Genomic DNA, 22747 nt, shown 5'->3' with positions numbered 1-22747 from the left:
GGTCTCACTACACCTTGAGCTGCTCTTTGATTGGAGCGGCAATTACTGACTCCGACATCTTGGTTCTCTCACTTTGTGCTGATTGACGAGACCTGAATTTTTTAACCGCTGAGATTTAAGTGCACAGCCAATTTACCGCGAACCTTATAAGCGAAAAAATCACGATATGGGTGATTTGATTTCTTAGTGAATTTTCTTTACGAGCATGCTTTTTAACCTAAGGTCTCAAAAGGAATATTATCTTTTTTAAAAAACTGGATCATTGGAGAGTGCAATTCAAGAGTTTTCATTGGCTTAGCCCTCATGGTGTATGAGCCATTATACTATGGGGGCGCATGAAGACGAATTAAACCAAAAGTGTTTTTGTGCATTGTAACTTTCCATTTGTTCTTACAAAATAAAGATGGGCCCCGGAGTTTATCCACATTTTGAAGAGGAGGGTGCTTAATTTAACAATTATTTCCCTCGCGTTTGTTGGATATGAGATGATGATAGCCATCTCGGCCCTACGGGCCTCGTTGGCTACCTATCATTTCATATCCAACGCGCACTTTTGGAATACTTGTTAAGTATTTCGGTCAATAAATACTCAGTATTTCTCTCAATTGCTTTTATTGATCCATCATTCAACGATATCTATGATATTTCCAGTGTGTGTAATGTTCCCCACAATTAACCCCTATTACTAATGCTTTAAATATCCCTCATGAAGCCGTTGTCTTTTGTACTAGTTTTAGGACATATTAGAATTAAGCCAGTTCAACTCGTACTTCACTTTGGCGTAGACGCCAAACTTTCCAGGGCTGGCACATCCATAACCCCAGCTGGTGGCACCTTGAAGAAAGAACTTCCCTCCGGTCTCACACACCATCGGCCCACCACTATCCCCCTGACAGGAGTCTATTCCTCCTTGGTCCAGGCCTGCGCAGATCATGGAATCATGGATCTTCCCTGGGTAGGCTCTATCACAGCGAGCACGACTGACCACTGGAACCTGAACTTGCTGAAGATAGTCAGGCGTAGCACCCCCAGAAGCAAGTCGGCCCCAGCCCGTGATCCAGCATCTGGTACCGTCAGTTGGTTCAGGAACGGATTGGGGAAGACAAACCAGGTTTACATACCTAAAGGTAAAAAAGACCAGTATCAGGGTATCAAAATTATATGAGGCCGGTGGTTCACTTACAAAAAACGTCAACTTTTGAATAGTCATTTATCGGAAACATATCCGTCAAGTTAAAAACCGGCCAAACGATGGAACTCTATACCAACGGCTCTTATTCAAAACACTTTGGTGTTTGGGTAAGAATATTTGAATGTGTGAGATGTTTGTTTGTAATGTTAGATGGAATAAATAAACTCAAAATAACTAAAATCAGTAGCTGTGTCACAAATCTGCGATGTCTGGATTCTATTTATAGAAAACTGCTTAAAGCCTAAACAATTGTATTTGTAGACATGATTTTTTTGTTTGAAGCTTAAAATGTTCTGTTCTAAACAAAACTGATTCCCTTTGAACAGAAAGTGTGTGCAGTTATCATTTTCATCATTAGTTTGTGGTTCCTTGCTCCAATTCTCATTAGTAATACTTGTAATACCTGTTCAGCTGAGCTGGTCTTTCCAGTTTCAGTAAAGCGATATCGTTGCTGTATCTGTACGGTTTGTGATATGACGGATGTGTAATTACTCTGGTAACTCGAATATCCTGCTCACTTCCAACATTAATGACACGTCGGTGTGCGCCAAGTCTAGGAAGGAAAAGACCAAGGTTAAAAAAATTCATCCTACTCATTAAGTACAACTTCAACTCTGAGAACGAAACTTCTAAATCGAAATCTAGCGTAACGAAACTAATATATACACTCTGCTAAATTCTATCTTATCCCCGTTGATTATCATGCTCCGCTCAGAGAATAGCACAGGATGATGTACATGACTATTCTATCATGATTTGCTTTTTATTGCCCCTGTCACTTTTGTTTTCTAAATGCTCTTTCTTCTCTTTTTGTATTATCATTTTTGGAAAGCTCAGTATGCTGACTTTCCTTCACCCATATGTTGATCAACCGGTGGCCACCGAGAAAATATTGAGCAGTAAAACAAAACTATTCGATCAGTACCTTTAAGCTACCTTGTCAAAAGCCTTCTTATGATTCTGAAGTTCAGTCGTGTTACATATCAAAAGTTCACATTGTGTTATAGGCTTGACTGTACCTTATGACAATGGAGCTGGGTGATTTTCCTTGGACGCAATGAGTGGCTGTAACAATCCATTCAGGACCGACAAGTGATCCACCACAGTATGGGAAACCACCAGTGGTACGCAGCTGAACCTGCCATGGCCAATCACCGTGCTTGGCGTTGACACCACCTACAATTCTGGAGTGAGGACGGACTCCGCATGCACCTTTATTACACAATAGAAGAGAGCTGGTAAGTCTTCTTTGGAGTGCATTACCGCGTGAGATTCGTTCTATTACATATCTAGGGATTTTTAAGTGCCACCTGAAAACGCACCTCTTTAAGGAAGCTTTTTATTAACTTTTATTAAAATTTTATCATGATAGTTGCTAGTGTCTTAACATATGTTGTATGCTTTAATTTTATCATAGTATATTTTTAATAACTATTATTCATCATTTCATGGAAAGCACGCAATACAAGAATGAAATTATTATTATTATTATTATTATTATTCAGGAATGAAATTATTGACAGCATTTTTTCCCATGTTGTTTGTCCGTAATATCATTTCAATTTTACATAATAAGCGCTTTATCAGCTTCGACGTGTCGTCGACTTTTTGCTTCACTAGTCATGTTGCAGTTTGGAAGTAATTTACGCCTAATCAGAAGAGTTCTGGAACAAAATCTAAGATCAAGTTTGACCTTATTCGAAAAGAACAAATTTAAACTTCTGCGATATACTGACCTGGTATGGGTGGGGAACCAGTGGGGGGTGGTGGTGTTACTGAAAAGGAAAACGAAAATTTAAAAATCAAAATGAATAGTTACACTGATTTGTTACGACTACGTGGTAAAATGAAGAGTAGCCATACGTTTCTACTGTATGCTTTGCTCTCCACTTTTTCACCAATCGCTACTCTCAGCATTTTGACACACATATTGCCCACCATTGCAAAATTCGTCTTACTCGTTGTAAAAAAGAGGCAGAATAAAATAATCTATTACCAAACCTCAATCTGAGATATATTCTTCAGATGTTCTAGATTAAAATGATTTTCAGTCCAATAATAAGGTGCACAGAGAGGGTGATGATATACAAGGAGGGTGATGATATACAAGGAGGGTGATGATATACAAGGAGGGTGATGATATACAAGGAGGGTGATGATATACAAGGAGGGTGATGATTTACAAGGAGGGTGATGATATACAAGGAGGGTGATGATATACAAGAAGGGTGATGATATACAAGGAGGGTGATGATATACAAAGAGGGTGATGATATACAAGGAGGGTGATGATGTGCAGACAGGGTCCCACCTTAAAAAATAAGGACGGACCCCACGAATATCTTCATGATAGAACATTAAAGAGCTTGCTCGCCTGCTCAGACTTGAAGGACGAAGTTATAGACAACATTCTGTCTCGTGTTTTCCGTCCGTATTATCAATTTTACGGAATAGGTGTATTTACTAGCTTCGAAATTCCACCGACTTTTTGCTGTATTAATTAGGTAGCTAGTCGGAATCTAAATAGCTACCTGATGCTATACCGGAACAAAACACCAAAGTGGTATCGACTCCGCTTGAAAAGATAAAAATTTAGACTGATGCAACATACTGACCTGGAGGTGGTGGTGTCCCTGAAAAACGAAACGCAAAAAAACAAAGTCAAAATGCACAGTTACACCAATGTTATTCTTGTCATTGTTATACGTGAAATCGGATATTTGAAAGTGTTAAGTTAATAAAGCCGATTTAATTAGAATTATCATATGGTAGGATAGACTTAAGATAAAATCAAGCTTTCTGATTGGTTCTTACTTGGTCGACATTTTCCTAATCGGATCGTTTTCACGAAATGGTCATTAGCAGCGTATTTTCGTTCGCGAAAAGGGGCAAATACAATATGATCTGTATGTCCGAGTGCCATACTATAAACTACTTACCATCCTCGCTTGATCGAGCCGTGCTGGGGAATGCCGGCCCGAGGTCCTTTTTCGACAAACCTCGCTTCTCTCGGTCCGTACTGTCGCGACTTTGGCCAACATTTCTCAGTACGGCCCTCGCGCTCGGTTAGTAAGAAGTTATTCTTAAGAGACCACAAATGTCATCCAATTTTAAAGACAAAAAATTATCATCGGCGACAGTATGAATAGCTGAATTCCCGCTTGAGGATCTCTGTTCGCTAAGATTTCATACCTGACTCTTACAAGGGAATCATTGGAAATTTTAGAAACAAAGAAAGTAAAACAAAGATTTATTATCTACCTTGATCCTTGTTCCCACAGTACCGCAAAGAACAATATTGTGTCGGTGGCAACTCGTAGACGTAGAATTTTCCGCAATTACGGACGCGAACGTTCATATTCCATCTACAGCAGTTTCCGCTCCAATGAAAACACACTTTGCGAGAGGCAGCCCCTTCAGCCACTGCGGGGTGACCGTCACTAAGCCAGCCTGGAGCATGCGTACCACAACGATTAACTGGTACACAGGTATCAGGCATTTGGTCACCGGCACCTCCTTCAAATCTGTACCAGGCCTTCACAAAACCAGTGCGATCAGTGCGGTCACACTTGACGATTCCACCTCGATATCCTTTAGCACGTTCGTTTTCATTCAGGACTTTGTAGTTGGAACATTCTAGTACGAGTAATTGATAGTATTCACAGCTGTTAGTTTTTTTTTTTTTTTTATCAAATTTACAATTGTTTGCGTTCTTTGATTTACCTGGTGCGTTAACCGGCGTTGTCGGCAATGGAGGAGGTGGAGGCGTTGACGAACCACAACCTGAAAATACCATAAGCAACACGAGTCTTACTCAAACTGTTAGTCAGTTACATTGATAAAGCTAATAGGATGGAGTGGAGTCCATTTCAGTCTGTAATATACTACGTGTGATTTACAAACCCGGCCAAACGTGAAGCGTGAGTCCGATCTTTTAATAACGAATATGATAAAAAATAGAATTTGATGGCTCAAAGTCTCGTTGAAAATTTCTCAAAACTATGGAAAAATTGGAGGAACAAAATACATGGTGATGACACCAGAGCTAATTTTGCAAGCAATGAATCATATTCATGAAAAAACATCTTAAGTATCACTTGACTTGAAAATGAAACCATTAGTCCTTTTTACAACAAGCACAACGCATTATCCAATTTCCAAGCACTGACTCGAAAACTTTTCGATTGCAGTTTTGATTTATAATTTATTAAAAAGAAACCGTCAGGAAACTTTATTCTTGATCTTTTCCGCTGGATCAGAAGAGAGGATTTTATTGTAGTGCTGAGATATAGTACGTTTGTGCTCTCAAAACTAACCTTTGGTCCCCTTTTCCTTAACTTTCGGGACCTACCCAAGGTCATTTCATATTCTGGTACTTTTTCTCAATTATTTTTCTTCAGTCTATTTTGAGTCTCTAAATTAAATGTTTCTTTGCCTCGTAATACTTGGTGTATAGTTTTTACGTGTTTATGAAGTTTTTCGACATTTACCCGAAAAGTGAGGGCTTCAAAATAATAAATTACAAAGAGCTGTCTGCGTGCAAGAAGAAGAATTCGTGTTCCAAAGAATTTCCTACCTTGAGGTTTCTCTCCACAAAATCGCAAACTGCAGGCTGGTGGCCGATTCAACTCGTACAGAAAGAAACCCCCGCAATTACGAACCTGGATATTACTGGACCACTGACAGCAGCCCGATGACCAATGGAAACACACTTTGCGTTGAACGGTTCCCTCCCCCACCGTGGGATGTGCGCCACTCAGCCAGCCCGGTGCATGGGTACCACACTGATATTTAGGAACGCACTTAGTTGGCATCTGTGTGCCTGCATCTCCCATGAATCTGTACCAGCCTTTTCCAATTGAGCTGTCACATTTGGTAACCCCTTTGTAAGCTGTGTTACGGTCGCTTTCGTTCAAGACTTTGTAGTTGGAACAAACTGGAGCGGAAGGTATTGTGATTAGTTCATATCTCGTATCACGTTGTCTAATACGTATGTTTTGTACCTATACACTTTTTCTTGATCTAAGCACATCTGGTATATAGAAGCTAAGTGTCTATCTTTTTGCTTTTTGAGTCTGACAACATTCTCAAGATGTTCTTAAGGTAACATGGTGGAGTACTTGAAAATCAAAGCGTACATAACCAGGAGACCAAATTGCGAATAGCATACCGGCAGTTTCTATCAAGAGTTCTTTTACACACGGAATACATATATCTTATTAGAGGTTTTTTTGTGTTGTATCGCTGAGTATTTTTACGAGTTGTGGCGTATTTTGGCGAGCCCGTAGGGCAAGTCAAAATACGAATAACGAGTAAAAATACTCAGCGATACTACACAAGAAAACGTCTAATAAGTTATTTATTATCCAACACGCCAAACTGTTATTTCAGTGCGGGCGAATTTCGCGGATATTTATTTACGGGGAGTGCGTGACAGAAGTATGCGATGCGATGCGGAACGGAATTGTTGTGTCGCTGTTTCTATTTTCTTCCTTAAATGAAGAAATTTTCTGGTCGTCAAGCTGTTTTCCTTCGTTCGATTCATCTAATGAACTTGGACCTATATTTGCCAGCCATTCTGACTCATTCGTCGTCGGAAATATAATTCAAATTGTCCGCCACCTTTTTTTTTTCGTAACTACAATCCAATTCTTCGCTTGCGCGATGCGAGAAAACCTGTTTAACCGGTACTACAATAAACGAGTACAAATACCGCGTGATATTTGTACTCGTCTATGGCATTATTTGTACTCGTCTAGGTGTAGTTGGATAATAAAACTCCATAATCGATTGTGTACAGTCTTGCCAATATTCTCGTCAAATTCTCAATAATTTTCATGTTTCAGGCATCCCTCTCGAACAATTCCTTTTAAAGGCTGTGACCAAGTTTTCGATATCCTCACCAATACCTTTACAGGTACCAGGTAAGAAAAATTGAAAGAATCATCTACTAAATGGCTGACTCACCAGAAACAGTTGGAGGTGGCGAAGAACTTGGAGGTGGTGGCGTGCCTCCTGGAGGAAAAACAAAAAGAGCCATAACCTTAAGAAAACATAGTGTGATTTTTTCAAAGTTTTCGTATTGCTATTTTACTTACAAGGAAAAGTGTAGTAAAAAAGGAGGCTTAAACTCTCATACCTTGAACATTCTCTCCACAGTATCGCATGCTGCATCCGGGTGGTGCAACCAACTCGTACACAAAGAAACCGCCACAGTTACGCACTCTAATGTTACTGGACCAATTACAGCAGTTTGACAACCAATGGAAACACACTTTGCGCTGAACGGCTCCCTCGCCCACTGTGGGATGGGCGCCACTCAGCCAGCCCGGAGCATGGGTACCACACTGATATCTAGGCACACACTGTGTTGGCATCTGTGAGCCTGCGGCTCCTTGAAACCTAAACCAGCGTTTTCCAGGTGGCAACGGCCGGTCACATTTTACAACTCCTTTGTAGCCTTTGTTGCGGTCACTTTCGCTCAGGACGTGGTAACCTGAACACTCTGGTCGTGTTAACAAAAAGTTATAGAAACAACAAAAAAAGACAACGAAATTAGTCTATTTGAAGATGCAATTTCGAACATTCATTCGAGAGATATAGCCTAAACTCTCGGCTATTATGTATTTACAAAAAAAAAAATGAAAGTTTTACAAGCACGTCCCTTATGAATCGTTAAACATTCATTTGTTTTATTTTTCCTTAAAATTTATCCTCGAACTCAGCTTAGGTATTTTTACATTACATTTATCATATTGTCGTTGATTAGTGAGTTGCCTGTATTTCACGTAGAATTTTCAGCGATAGATAATCTTTTTTACATTAAGCGTAGAATGTCTTGTGCACTCATTGATTGAGAACCATCGTCAATAAGATTATTGACGATGAAAACGACGTAACATGTAATCTTCGCCATGTCATGAAAAAAATTTCCTAAGAATGGAAAATTGGAGTCGATTTGGTAATAGAATAAGTTAAACATATAGTTGATCTAGTTTACTTTGTCAGCACCCTATCCGAAAAAGAGGCTAATTAAATGAATATAGATACAATGAATATATAAAGTTCATATATTTTGAACTACGGTATTAAATACGTATGATGCACGATCCTTCGCAGTAGATAGCGCTATTTATGCAATAGTGAAAATCAGACCTGAAAAAAATCAGGCCTGTACGGGATTCGAACCACTGAAATTCATATATTCATTGTATCTGATTTATCATCACGGGTTTATTACGAATCAACTTAACGGACTGCTCCCAGTTGGCTTGTTAGCTCAATTGGTAGAGCGCTGCACTAGTATTGCAGAGGTCAGTGCTTCGAATCCCGTACAGGCCTGATTTTTTTCAGGTCTGATTTTCGCTATTGCATAAATAGCGCTATCCACTGCGAAGGATCGTGCATCATACGTAAATCATGAATATAGTTTTTTCTTCCACAACTTTCAGTTGGTAGATGGTTCGATTCGTTCGGGTCATTTATGCTATTTGCTTTCGATTGCAGTTGTTGGTGAGGCATCGTCTCGATAATTAAACCAAAATTATTTGAATATAGCATGGAAACTGAACATGACATCCTGTCAAAGCATTGAGAAAATCATTTAGCTTACATTTTAGGATCAACTGTTTCTCGTGATCGTAACTGATTGACGATGGCTTTTTCTAATTATCAAGTAGAGAAGGGAAATGGGTTCTTCATACTACTGGTTAGGTTTACAAGCTAACTCGGGATAGCATTTGTCTTCGCAGTTTTTATTGTGATCGGTACTCATCAATAGGTTTCGGAAAACATTTATAATCCACCTTGCTTGTACTCTTTCATTGTTCACTTACCGGGAGCCACTGGAGAAGGTGTGGCAGGTGCAGTTGTAACTGGAGGTGGTGGTGAACCGCCTGGAAAAATATTTAACAGAAAATTTGAAATTTTTTAAACATTAATTTTTCCTTCTAATTTATTTTTAGAGAAAGTGCTGTCAAAAGTACGCAGCAAAAGCACTGTCTCTTACCTTGAACTTTCTCTCCACAGTATCGCAAGCTACATGCGGGTGTCGTAACCAACTCGTACACAAAGAAACCGCCACAGTTACGAACCCTAATGTTACTGGACCACTGACAGCAGCCGGATGACCAATGGAAACACACTCTGCGTTGAACGGCTCCCTCGCCCACTGTGGGATGTGCGCCACTCAGCCAGCCCGGGGCATGGGTACCACATTGATTTTTAGGTACACACTTTGTTGGCATCTGTGAGCCTGCCTCTCCTTGAAACCTATACCAGCGTTTTCCAGCGGGCAACGGCCGGTCACATTTAGTAATTCCTCTGTAGGCTGTGTTGCGGTCTCTTTCGCTGAGAACTTGGTATCCTGAACATTCTGGTTTTGTTAACAAGAATTAAACCGACAAACAAAGTTACTATAAGGGACAAGGCAATCTGGAGCCTGAATTTTCAAGAGCTCACTATACCCTCGGTAATAAAGTTTTTTTTATGAAGAATGATCAGAATTTTATATTTTTTATCGTCCTAGAGCAGGTCCCTTTTAGACTGTCGAACATTCATTGTTTTTCTTGCCTGAATATTAGTGTGGTACTCCAGGCTTACCTAGGAGAGCATTGATGGTGCCATTTTTACGGTACTCACATCAATAAGTCACGGCAAATATTGGGAATCCATCATGTTTGTTCAACTTACCGGGAGCCACTGGAGAAGATGTTGTAACTGGCGGTGGTGGTGAACCGCCTGAAAAAATATTTAACAGAAAATTTGAAATCTTTTAAACATTTTTTTATTCTTCTAATTTATTTTTAGAGAAAGCGCTGTCAAAAGTACGCAGCAAAAGCACTGTCTCTTACCTTGAACTTTCTCTCCACAGTATCGCAAGCTACATGCGGGTGTCGTAACCAACTCGTACACAAAGAAACCGCCACAGTTACGAACCCTAATGTTACTGGACCACTGACAGCAGCCGGATGACCAATGGAAACACACTCTGCGTTGAACGGCTCCCTCGCCCACTGTGGGATGTGCGCCACTCAGCCAGCCCGGGGCATGGGTACCACATTGATTTTTAGGTACACACTTTGTTGGCATCTGTGAGCCTGCCTCTCCTTGAAACCTATACCAGCGTTTTCCAGCGGGCAACGGCCGGTCACATTTAGTAATTCCTCTGTAGGCTGTGTTGCGGTCTCTTTCGCTGAGAACTTGGTATCCTGAACATTCTGGTTTTGTTAACAAGAATTAAACCGACAAACAAAGTTACTATAAGGGACAAGGCAATCTGGAGCCTGAATTTTCAAGAGCTCACTATGCCCTCGGTAATAAAGTTTTTTTTATGAAGAATGATCAGAATTTTATATTTTTTATCGTCCTAGAGCAGGTCCCTTTTAGACTGTCGAACATTCATTCCTTTTCTTGCCTGAATATTAGTGTGGTACTCCAGGCTTACCTAGGAGAGCATTGATGGTGCCATTTTTACGGTACTCACATCAATAAGTCACGGCAAATATTGGGAATCCATCATGTTTGTTCAACTTACCGGGAGCCACTGGATAAGATGTTGTAACTGGCGGTGGTGGTGAACCGCCTGAAAAAATATTTAACAGAAAATTTGAAATCTTTTAAACATTTTTTTTATTCTTCTAATTTATTTTTAGAGAAAGTGCTGTCAAAAGTACGCAGCAAAAGCACTCTTACCTTGAACTTTCTCTCCACAGTATCGCAAGCTACATGTGGGTGTCGTAACCAACTCGTACACAAAGAAACCGCCACAGTTACGAACCCTAATGTTACTGGACCACTGACAGCAGCCGGATGACCAATGGAAACACACTTTGCGTTGAACGGCTCCCTCGCCCACTGTGGGATGTGCGCCACTCAGCCAGCCCGGGGCATGGGTACCACATTGATTTTTAGGTACACACTTTGTTGGCATCTGTGAGCCTGCCTCTCCTTGAAACCTATACCAGCGTTTTCCAGCGGGCAACGACCGGTCACATTTAGTAATTCCTCTGTAGGCTGTGTTGCGGTCTCTTTCGCTGAGAACTTGGTATCCTGAACATTCTGGTTTTGTTAACAAGAATTAAACCGACAAACACAGTTACTATAAGGGACAAGGCAATCTGGAGCCTGAATTTTCAAGAGCTCACTATGCCCTCGGTAATAAAGTTTTTTTATGAAGAATGATCAGAATTTTATATTTTTTATCGTCCTAGAGCAGGTCCCTTTTAGACTGTCGAACATTCATTGTTTTTCTTGCCTGAATATTAGTGTGGTACTCCAGGCTTACCTAGGAGAGCATTGATGGTGCCATTTTTACGGTACTCACATCAATAAGTCACGGCAAATATTGGGAATCCATCATGTTTGTTCAACTTACCGGGAGCCACTGGAGAAGATGTTGTAACTGGCGGTGGTGGTGAACCGCCTGAAAAAATATTTAACAGAAAATTTGAAATCTTTTAAACATTTTTTTATTCTTCTAATTTACTTTTAGAGAAAGCGCTGTCAAAAGTACGCAGCAAAAGCACTCTTACCTTGAACTTTCTCTCCACAGTATCGCAAGCTACATGCGGGTGTCGCAACCAACTCGTACACAAAGAAACCGCCACAGTTACGAACCCTAATGTTACTGGACCACAGACAGCAGCTGGATGACCAATGGAAACACACTTTGCGTTGAACGGCTCCCTCGCCCACTGTGGGATGTGCGCCACTCAGCCAGCCCGGGGCATGGGTACCACATTGATTTTTAGGTACACACTTTGTTGGCATCTGTGAGCCTGCCTCTCCTTGAAACCTATACCAACGTTTTCCAGCGGGCAACGGCCGGTCACATTTAGTAATTCCTCTGTAGGCTGTGTTGCGGTCTCTTTCGCTGAGAACTTGGTATCCTGAACATTCTGGTTTTGTTAACAAGAATTAAACCGACGAACAAAGTTACTATAAGGGACAAGGCAATCTGGAGCCTGAATTTTCAAGAGCTCACTATGCCCTCGGTAATAAAGTTTTTTTTTATGAAGAATGATCAGAATTTTATATTTTTTATCGTCCTAGAGCAGGTCCCTTTTAGACTGTCGAACATTCATTGTTTTTCTTGCCTGAATATTAGTGTGGTACTCCAGGCTTACCTAGGAGAGCATTGATGGTGCCATTTTTACGGTACTCACATCAATAAGTCACGGCAAATATTGGGAATCCATCATGTTTGTTCAACTTACCGGGAGCCACTGGAGAAGATGTTGTAACTGGCGGTGGTGGTGAACCGCCTGAAAAAATATTTAACAGAAAATTTGAAATCTTTTAAACATTTTTTTAGTCTTCTAATTTATTTTTAGAGAAAGCGCTGTCAAAAGTACGCAGCAAAAGCACTCTTACCTTGAACTTTCTCTCCACAGTATCGCAAGCTACATGTGGGTGTCGTAACCAACTCGTACACAAAGAAACCGCCACAGTTACGAACCCTAATGTTACTGGACCACTGACAGCAGCCGGATGACCAATGGAAACACACTCTGCGTTGAACGGCTCCCTCGCCCACTGTGGGATGTGCGCCACTCAGCCAGCCCGGGGCATGGGTACCACATTGATTTTTAGGTACACACTTTGTTGGCATCTGTGAGCCTGCCTCTCCTTGAAACCTATACCAGCGTTTTCCAGCGGGCAACGGCCGGTCACATTTAGTAATTCCTCTGTAGGCTGTGTTGCGGTCTCTTTCGCTGAGGACTTGGTAATCTGAACACTCTGGTTATGTAAACAAAAATCAAACAAACAAACAAAAATCACAAATAAAGTTGATCTATATCACAACGCAAAATCGAAGCTGAATTTTCAAGAGCTCACTATATCCTGGGTAATGGTCTATTTTACAAAGAATGATAATATGTCGCATTTTTATTACCTAAGAGCGCGTCGACTTTAAGTTGCGAAATATTGATGCATTCATTTCCTTGATTTTTCCAAACTTAGCATGGAACTCATTTCAAGTATTTTTGCATTGGATTCATCATATTATCAATGATTTTTGTGTATCTTTGCTTAGACTTTCAGTAATGTTTTTCAGAAGAATGTTAATTATTTTACGTTATTTCATCGTCTTAGAGCGCTTCCCCATAAACTGTGAAACATTCATTCTTTTTCTTGCCTAAATATCAGTTTCTCTTAAATTGCTTTTCAATAAATCGAATGAGCTAAATGGGTGTGTAGCACACATCGTGGGCGTTTGACTCCTTGGCACAAAAAGTCAATTGATTACATCTTACAAAGCTTCAAAGATCCGAATCTAAATGGTATTTCTGTTAAGAGATAACTTAGCATAGCGTTAGCCTTGGTTTTCATAGTGAGTGGTTTAGGTTGAGAAGTTTGTGAAGAGATTTATAGACCATCTTCCTTTTTATTTGTATAATTATTTATCTTACCAGGAGACACTGGTGGCGGTGAACCTCCTGAAAACCATAACAGATCAAAAATAGAATGAGTCAGTTTTTCCGTATTGCTTTTTTGTTAACCTCATTTTAGGCGACCCAAGGTTTGCCGCATTTTTTCCCGGGAGGAAAGACTGAGCACGACCAATTTCATTCTGGCTGAGAATCACGGTTTTTCAACGTAATTTTCCTTTCGTTCAGGAATTTCTAGTTCGAACACACTGGGGTATGAATGATATAGTAATAGACCTCTTTAGAAGGATGGGAAGACAGGCAGGACAAACTTTGCAAGAATATGCGGACATTTTTTTAAACGGAGAATACTTAGTTTACACCTCAATATGCAGCAAATCCTTGTCCCTTGACAGATAAAATAATATTTCTCTAATAAGCCCTCAACTTCATGATACAATAAACCTAGCCTAACTGATTCACGATCAAGGACATAAGCTACAAATACTCGCAAATATTGAGCTTACCGCATCCTGACGAGGTTGGTATAGGGGGAGAGGGTGGGGGCCCTCCTGTAAAAAATACAGTTGTGAAGTTTCCGTTGATTTTTTTTTTAATAAGCAATGCAACCTCGTCAAGTGATAAGACAGACAGACAGACAGACATCTATATTTATACAGGATAGCCCCTTCAGTGTAGTAAACACTGGTATCAACGGGGGTCCTGTTACCCACCCATCCCACCCTAGGGGAGGACATCCATCACACAGTAATCTCGTGCGTGGGAAATTAACGTCTCCTGCCCCTAACCCTGCAGGAGACGGGACCTCCATTTATTCGTCCCTATCCGAGAAGACTAGAATATCTAACCATTTCTAGATGTTAAAGAAAGGAAGCATATTCTTCTCAGTTAATTTTAAGACCCTGAGTGTTGGTCCGGCCGGTATTGAACTCTCGACCTCCCGCACAGCAGTCCGGCGCTCTCCCAATTGAGCTAACCAGGCGGCGGTTAAAGGCTACAGGAATGATAAGTAGAGTACGAATCTTAGAAAACGATATAGGTTTTGACAGCCCTCTATAGCTAGTGTCACTAATTCTAAGGTGACGAATTCGTCTAAAAATACATCAGCTGGAGTGTCCACATCGGCATGAAGTACGATCAAACGTTTTCGTCCAAAACCAAGGTTGTTGAACAACATATAGGGTCGCTAAACGATCAAGCATTTGTTCATGAAAAATGAAAATTTGGATGTTTGACTGATCCAAATCAAACATGTCAAGCCATACAATTTGAGAAAGGTGTCTAAATTGAAGGTCAAACATGCCTTTACACCAAAACGATGCGAGACAAAACTGCTTGATCGCGTAAGCGAAGCGATGTGTGCAATGTCGGTTTGACTCGAAATTCCTTCGTCAGGTAATTAATTTTCCGTGAATTGCATAATTGAATAAAAATAAGAAAAAAAATAGTAATAACATAGTTTGTTTTTATCCTGAGTGCGAAACTAGATATAAAAAACAATATCACTAAGCCTCCTTTCAACTCGCAATTCCACCCTAAATACTTTGGTTCGTTATCCAATCAGAATGCAGGCGCGTAGCGTGGTCATTTTTTCGAGTACGCACAAGTACATATGATCTAGAAACCTAGGTAAACTGAGCGAAAAATACTGCGTTCTTTATTTCTTGTTTGAAATAGTTGTGTGGATACAAGTAAAGAACAAAACGTCTCGCCCTTATTTTGAGCAAACTTGGCGCAAAAACAACATTGTTTTCAAATTTTTCTGGTCACTTCAAATACGCACGTGCGTATATGCGTAGAGAACGCTACGCGCCTGGAATGTGAGATTTTATTCAATCCTGCAATTCTATCGTTTGTCTAACACCCCATTACTATGATTCAGCACGAAGATTAAACCACAATGATACGATATCGCGATATTAAAGTATACAATTTGTGTCTAACCTCCTCCACTTAACCCAGTGTGCTGTTTGATCCAAGCTCGGTACTGGGTCACCCGGGCAAACACAGTAAAAAGTTGTTTAGCATCGCATCTGGAAGAACCCCAGCTTACTGCACCGTGCAAGGTGTATGTCCCATCCCCATTCAAGCAGACATACGGGCCTCCACTGTCACCATGGCAACCACTTAAAATGGAATTTTCCACGCCGGCACACAACATTTGCCGAGTCAACTGTATTGAAACTACAAAATATAAATACATAATTGTAAGGCATGAATAATATAAAATAACGAGTTTTCCTTTTGAAGGGTATTCAAAAATGCTTTAGATTTTATTAACACGCAAAAATGTTGGTTCAAAATGCTGATTTTTGTGACAGAGGGGATTCAAATTTGTGTAGAAGTCGACTCAATTAATTGAATGCGTTCACCAAAGAATAGTGGACTATGGGATTGTATGTTTTCAGGAATTTTACTATGGCAGTGGCCATAATTGGTTCGATAAAGAAGGGAAGTACGGTTATAGCGAAGCATTTCTTCATATGAGCTACTCTGATTGTATTTTGGAAAAAAATATCAATGGATTCGAGTTAGAGAAGTTTAAGATGTTTTTTAGAACAAAGTAGAGAGGAATCCAAATCAACGACGATAAAAATACAACTCAGACTCGGTGATCCATCCATAATCCAACATTTTAGTCTTGTTCGGTTTGTTAAAAAAATGATTCATGAAAATGTGCCACGTCGTATTGTCCTAGCATGCTGGCCATATTAAGTCTATAATGTCTGCTTCGTTCTTTTTCTCAGAATTGCTAGACACTGATCACAAACGAGAAAATTTGTCGTTTTGATAAATATTGTGGATAAATTTTGCAGACAAACCTAAGGACAGGGTGAGTATGCAAAGAGCTGACAATATTATGCTTATAAAATTCCACAATATAGACTTTTTGATGCACCTCCACTTGCTTGAATCTTCTGCCGACACTTTGCTGGATCAATAGGCGGTATCATGGCTTGCTGTAAAATAGGATGAGAAGCTCCAGGATGTCTAATCTTTCCCCAGCCTATCAAAGTAGAATGTTCATTACATTATATTTACGTTAATAGCATTATATGACAGTTTCAGAAGTCTCCACTGTACATGTTCTTATCTGTTGATTTACAAAGTCGGTAAACGAAAGGAAAAGCACAGCAAAAGAACTGCCGTATAAGGAGAACCACGATTATAGTGAAACAAAGATGCTTGCAAATTGAGGAAACATCCTCTGTTATCGCTTAAGCGGTGCTTTCTGACGGAAACTCCTACGGAAATGTTAAGCTCAGTATAGCATAATGCAGAACTAGATACCTTGGATGACTTTTCGCTAATAAAGACACCTGAAAGATATATACATCCCTTTTGAGAACATCGTGGCGAGGTAAGTCAATATACAGCTTACTTAACTAGCCACAGGTTGTAAGAATGGTTCTCTTCAAAAGTCGTGGTGGGGCCAGCAAAGCTTTCCTCGTAACTCGTGATTTGTTGCTTTACAAAGAAAGAGTTGAAGGCATTTCAATCATCGCATGGGATTCGCATAGTCTACATATCAAAAAAAAAGCTGGCTTCTCATGACTATCCTCACCTGTAATGAAGCATTTTGATCCTGTAGGTACACCTTAGTCGTAAGATGGCAGGCACACATGCACAGGGCATTTTCATTGCATGGGATTCTCGTGGTAAACATTAAAGTGCTACTGAAACGAAATTTTCGTATCTGAAATATTTGCTCTAACCTGTAGTTTTGAATATGCTGATCATCGTCAGATAATTTGCTTTGGCCAAAAAGAAGCGAAAGATATCTTTTTTAACCGTTCAAATCAAAAATTTTACACAAAACCATGTCCGGGCCCTAGTACCGAGCGAAATGGATTGATGACGTCACTGGTTGTGTTCACTCCGATAGCGTGGTTTATTTCACTCACTGTTTGTTTGTATTCGTGGGCGAAGGAGATGGCAGATATTGAAGTTTTGTCAAGTGAACCTTCTTCTGAACGAAGCGAAGTTGTCTCCAGTAGCGAAGAGGAAGGTGGTGGCGTAAAATGGGGTTGACAGGCCTATACGACTCCCCGGCGTGTGTTTAGAGTAGCCTATTCAAAGTTTAGCCCTCACGAGTATGTCTTTGAGCGACCGCCCTCTTTTGTAAGATACGAGCGGCGGGTTTTTGTATAGTTCGCTCAGTAGTGGTTGTGTTTCTATTAAATGCCAGTTTTTCATGAGAATTCGCTTTATGTGTGGCACTGAGTACGCACATCAGGGATTGCGTCTTTTTCGAATCGTTCGCCTTTGTAGATGTACAGCTATTTTTGTGACTGTCTCGATCGTTAAGTTGTCTTGATTGCTTTCAGCTTATCTAGATTAGCGCCACGCGCGCTGATTCGATCGTTCTACAGTTCTTAGTGTTCAGTGTTCCAGCCGTTTTGGCTCGTTTTCTTTTCTTTATTTCGGTATGAAAACGACCGATTTCACGTTCATAGAAGCACATGATCGCCTTTACTGTTTCTTGCTCTGCGTTATTAAGGATTTGCTTTATCTCATTTTTGAAATCCTCGTCTGCTCTTATTTTGGCCCTCGCCCTATATTGTAGGGGTTCTGGGCATGTTCTGCTAGGCATTTGGTACAGAGGGATTTGTTCGTTATCCTCAGACTTGCCGAGTAGATCATCTTGAGTGGCGGTTTCGTATGAGGCTTCCATGTTTTCTTCATTCTCTGAATGGCATTGCTCTGGCCCGGGGCGTTTAGTAGCCCATCTGCCGTTATAATGTCTTTCGAAATTTTCTGTAGATGGTCAGGTAATACCGCGGTTTCGATCCTAATCTTGTGGATCTCGTCAGTTGCTAGTTAACTAAATAGACTGGTAGAGATTCGTTCTCGGTATCAGTCGGGAATTTTGCTCCCTATCCAGGCGAACCTCTCGCAGATAGCCAAGATGCCGATGTGGCCGCCGATAAATAAGACTAGGATGGCATTTTGCCCGAAATCCTCTTTTTCGGCCTCCCAACATGCAAGCCACACTCCATGCTTTTACCCTTCTTTCACAGAATACACAACCAGTGACGTCACAGGGCTGTTTTGGCCGCGCCAAGATGGCCGCCAGTTTTGATCTCAGCCGGTCAACTTCGAATGGTTAAGAATGTACTTTCGGCTATGCGTTGGCCCAAAAAAAGTACACAGCGTTTGCAAATAACGTTCAAACTCTATTATTTTGCAAAAATCTCGGATATGAAAATTACGTTTCAGTAGCACTTTAAACAAGAATATTTCTTATAACTAATCTCACCTGTAATGTAGCATCTTGATCCCGTAGGTACATCTGAGTCGCTAGATGGCAGGCACACAGGGTTCACCCTGACAGAGAGCTTCACAGACCTAGCGAGTTCAATCAGGGCGATGTCATTGTTAAGTCTACCAGGTCGATTGTATTCAGGGTGAGAAATGATTTGCTTGGCGCCAACCGACTCTTCCGTTCCCTCGTTAGCATTTCGGTTGTGATCACCAACGACTATTCTGTAATTGGCAGGATTTCTACAAATAAACAATACAAGGTAAGAGTTGGTTCATCCTTAATTGTAACATGCTTGAAAACGACCAACAATGGTCAAGATTTCGGACTCTTAAATCTGCAATTATTGGGTAAAGAATTTTTTTTTTTCCATGAAGAAGTATAACTATAGGATTGGATGTGAATTATGCACCGGAAGTTTATTTACTTGCTTGCACGTGTTTATTCGGTCAATCAGTTGCTAAATCATTGGTTGTTAATTCGTCGGTCGGTCGTTCGTCTGTTCGGATGGTAACTGTTTGTTTTGGTTTATTCGATGGCCAGTCAGTTGTATTTGGTAGGTTATTCCAGTTACCTCAGCTGATCGGTCGACGCTAGTAGTCAGTCGATTGTTGAGTCCGTAATTCATTTGGTTGGACGATTTTGGGTCTTTATTTGGTAACACAGAAGTGAAACGTTAGTCATGCGCCAAAAAGCCAATACTTACGAGCTGCCTGCTACACAATGGGCAGCGGTAACTACCCAATTGGCAGAAATGAGCGATCCTCCACAAATAAAACGGTTATATCGTTGTAACGCGATCTAAATGGCGAAACAAAATTAAAATAATTAAGGTTAAATTTGACGTGCAGTTGAACGGACTTCACCGAACCTTGTCTACAAGCTTGATAAGAAAAGCATGATGAAAATTCAACAAGAAACGTTCAAAAGTGTCAGTAATACAAAGCACATCCTGTCTTAATTTATCCGATGTAACTCCTAACTGAAGTTACTTTCATAACAGTCTCAATATTTTGTGGTATGAAGTTTGTGATCTCTCGAAACAGAAGCAGACAACTTACGAAGATTTACACAGGCATAGAGGTCATACCTGCCAAGGCCAAGCTCCAGGCTTCGCATCTTGGCCTCCAATGACACGTGACTGAGAGATGGGCGTGAAGCCACACGGTTGTTGTCCTGTCGTGAAATGACAACAAATTATATTTAGTCAGTCATGTCAATGCAGAAAAAGGCTGCGAATTTTTTCTAGAGAACCAATTCATATCTACCACTGATTCAGATTTCTTGTAATCCTGAGAATGCTTAAACGACTGAGGTCAACAACAAAATTTGATCAAAATAAGGCAATGGTATTAAATCATTCTAATTACATCGTTTGGGATCATCAATTTTATACCTATCAAGTAATTTAAGTACCAACGAACGCGTTAGGTAAGGGGGAGAAGGTAGAAACTAGAAAATAACTTTGCAAACGAAGACTTTTAGCAGTGAAATGAGGCACTGCAAAGAAATAAAGTTACCCATACATCTTTAACATGAAAAGAAGTTATAATCACTTGACGGTGATCGATAAGCCTAACCTGAAACAGACGTCCCCAACAGTAGCAAAACTAGGAACATCATCTTGCGATGCTCAAGGACGAATGTAAAAGCTTTCTAGATCAGGAACATTTATTTCATTCCGTTAATGTGAATTTTAATCATTGAGAGCCATTAACAGATCAGACTTAACACCCATGGCTAGAGAAAGTGAAAATTGAACAAATATTCGCTCTTTTTAATGGTATTCATTAAAGCTTTCCTTACCCTTTGTTTATCGTCAAAACGGAGCGAAGAGTGACTTTTTGTAAAATTACCTACATGTCGACTAGCACAGCTGTGTGCTGGACCAAATACAGGTCAATTAAGCTTTTACTTACACTTAATTTCCAACCTTTTAATGTTATTCCTTAAAGCTTTCTTTCCTTTTGTTTATCGTCAAAACGGAGCGAAGAGTGATTTTTTGTAAAATTACCTACATGTCGACTAGCACAGCTGTGTGCTGGACCAAATACAGCGGGTCAATTAAGCTTTTACTTACACTTAATTTCCAACCTTTTCTGTCTCTAAATGTTGAAAAAAGTTTTCTTTAATACTGCCCAAATGCCGACCTGACCAGCTGCCCACAAGATTAAACAGGATTAAGTTAAATTGATTTTGTTCAATGATAGAAGTGCTAGCTGTATACATTACGAGGAGTTTCTATGCTGACAACTGCGGTTATTACACGTTCATTATTATAAAAAGTTGAAGTCTGTTTGATTTTAAAAGCTGAATCTAAGTAACATTTTAAGCCTTTGCACGCTGGCATTTAATCTTCTTATTTCTGAGAATTAAAAGTAAATAACATTTTCAATTTTAGGCTCCGCTTCTAGCTGTTCGATTAAAAGCGACTTTTTAAATTTGTAAACATTGCTTTCCACCTTTTTGACTATACACCAGCTTCGTGAATTTAGCTTTAGGGCAGTTGGCTGCTTTATAAACTGAGGCGATATTTTATTTCATTATTTTGGTAGAATGCATTGTTAGTGATGGCTTCGCAACCGCTTTAATTTAAGAAATCATGTACTACATTGTTAGCTGAATTGAGGTACAAAAGTGAAAGACCCCATAACAAAAGGAGTAGGTTTGGATTGCTTCCTATATTATTCCGAAGAATGCATGGTCTTTTATTCACAGGATAGGAAAATTTGTCAGGTTTAAAGGCCTTCCTTGCTCTTTGATCTGGGATCTTCTTTTATTAGCTCTAATATCAAACTGCAATAATTTTTTTCTTTCTTTGTGATTCTTTGTTCCTTTCTTAAACCCAATCAGAATTGGTAAATTGTACTTCAAATAAAACGAAAGCTCTAGCTTAAAGGCTAACAGATTCGTCCTGCAAATTGGTAATTGCGACCAAATTGTGAGGAAATTTAATGACGTGTGCAAACACCTGATCAACTTTTGAAAAACAATCTAACATTTAGGGAAAGATTGAATTTTATGTGAGAAGGAACTTCGGTGGAATTAATGGCTGAATAAACCAATGTTTCAAATTATTCCTTCGTCGGTAACCCAGAGAGTCTTTGGAAATTAACGTTCATTGTTGCTATCGTCTGCGTGATGATTGGGTTTATCGACTGGGTCAATTGGAGATGTACCCTAAATTCAATGATATCGTCTTAAATAAAATCTTTCCCTTATCAAAATCTATTAAAATCACAAGCTTCGACTACCATTCTAAGGCCTCTAAGACCAAGAACGCATTTAAACGCAAGATAAGTATTGCATAAATCCAAAAATGAAAGTGTGAAAAAGTGTATTCAGTGAAATATACAATATTTGCTGTGTCAAAGGAAGAGCGGCTTTGGGGTGTTTCTTCCTGCAGGATGGCCCTAGGTACACCTATATTTAACTAAAACAATTATAATCAAAAATGAACGTAAGGTAGGCCCGTTACAACTGTATTAACTGGAATTCAACAGTTAAAATAAGATACGCGAAACCCCGATTTAGAGAATCTAACAATACAAACGGTGTGAATAGTGAAATACTTTTTCAGAGTGAATGTTAAAATTCATCTTTTATCGCGTACTTTTATCGCGCAATTTAAAACCTTTAATTGCTACAGAAAAAAGAACTCATAGAATTGCGATACTTGTGTGGTTTGTTCAACGCACAGGCACAGGCACTCCTTTCATTATCAAGTGGTCCTATTGTTAATTGATCGCACCGTTTGCACGTGTGGGTGGAGCTTTAAATTAGTCTTCAGAGGAAGTGATGCTATGTTAACTTTCCTCAAGTTCAATCGAATGCTGACAACAAAGTGCTACTCTATTTTCAACGAGTTGATGGCCACCCTACCATTCGCACAGCTGTACC

General features: G+C 40.0%; 1 protein-coding gene across 2 annotated transcripts; it reads right to left on the bottom strand.

Annotated features, from left to right (window-relative positions):
• Positions 1-595: 595 nt before the first annotated feature.
• LOC111324710 (uncharacterized) lies at positions 596-20583 on the bottom strand. 2 transcript variants are annotated; one of them, XM_088754056.1, is made up of 28 exons: positions 20428-20583; positions 19938-20023; positions 19554-19648; positions 18845-19089; positions 16484-16591; positions 15529-15768; positions 14091-14135; positions 13606-13632; positions 12566-12931; positions 12409-12456; positions 11725-12090; positions 11568-11615; positions 10886-11251; positions 10728-10775; positions 10045-10410; positions 9884-9931; positions 9201-9566; positions 9028-9087; positions 7332-7697; positions 7160-7207; positions 5769-6128; positions 4916-4975; positions 4454-4828; positions 3808-3825; positions 2929-2967; positions 2212-2404; positions 1596-1745; positions 596-1121 (listed from the first exon to the last, which is right to left on the bottom strand). In XM_088754056.1, the coding sequence occupies exons 1-28, from the start codon at positions 20468-20470 to the stop codon at positions 734-736; spliced, it is 4968 nt and encodes a 1655-aa protein (XP_088610182.1). In that variant the 5' UTR covers positions 20471-20583; the 3' UTR covers positions 596-733. The 2 variants fall into 2 exon arrangements, with proteins under 2 accessions (XP_088610182.1, XP_088610188.1); XM_088754062.1 differs by lacking the exon at positions 14091-14135.
• Between the last annotated feature and the right edge of the window lie 2164 nt (positions 20584-22747).

This window comes from Stylophora pistillata, chromosome 1 (genome assembly GCF_964205215.1).
Source record: "Stylophora pistillata chromosome 1, jaStyPist1.2, whole genome shotgun sequence".
Classification (NCBI taxonomy): Eukaryota; Metazoa; Cnidaria; class Anthozoa; order Scleractinia; family Pocilloporidae; genus Stylophora; species Stylophora pistillata.
Note: the sequence above shows the minus strand (reverse complement) of the source record. Positions and strands in the feature narration are given on the sequence as shown.

Bases quoted from the DNA above. Each gene is read 5' to 3' on its own strand.
- LOC111324710 (XM_088754056.1), bottom strand. From the start codon at position 20,470: ATGATGTTCCTAGTTTTGCTACTGTTGGGGACGTCTGTTTCAG. The intron at 19,090-19,553 runs GTAAGTATTGGC...GTTTATTTGTAG, and splicing joins CATTGTGTAGCAGGCAGCTC to AAATCCTGCCAATTACAGAA. The intron at 1,122-1,595 runs GTATTACAAGTA...TTTTACCTTTAG, and splicing joins AGACCAGCTCAGCTGAACAG to GTATGTAAACCTGGTTTGTC.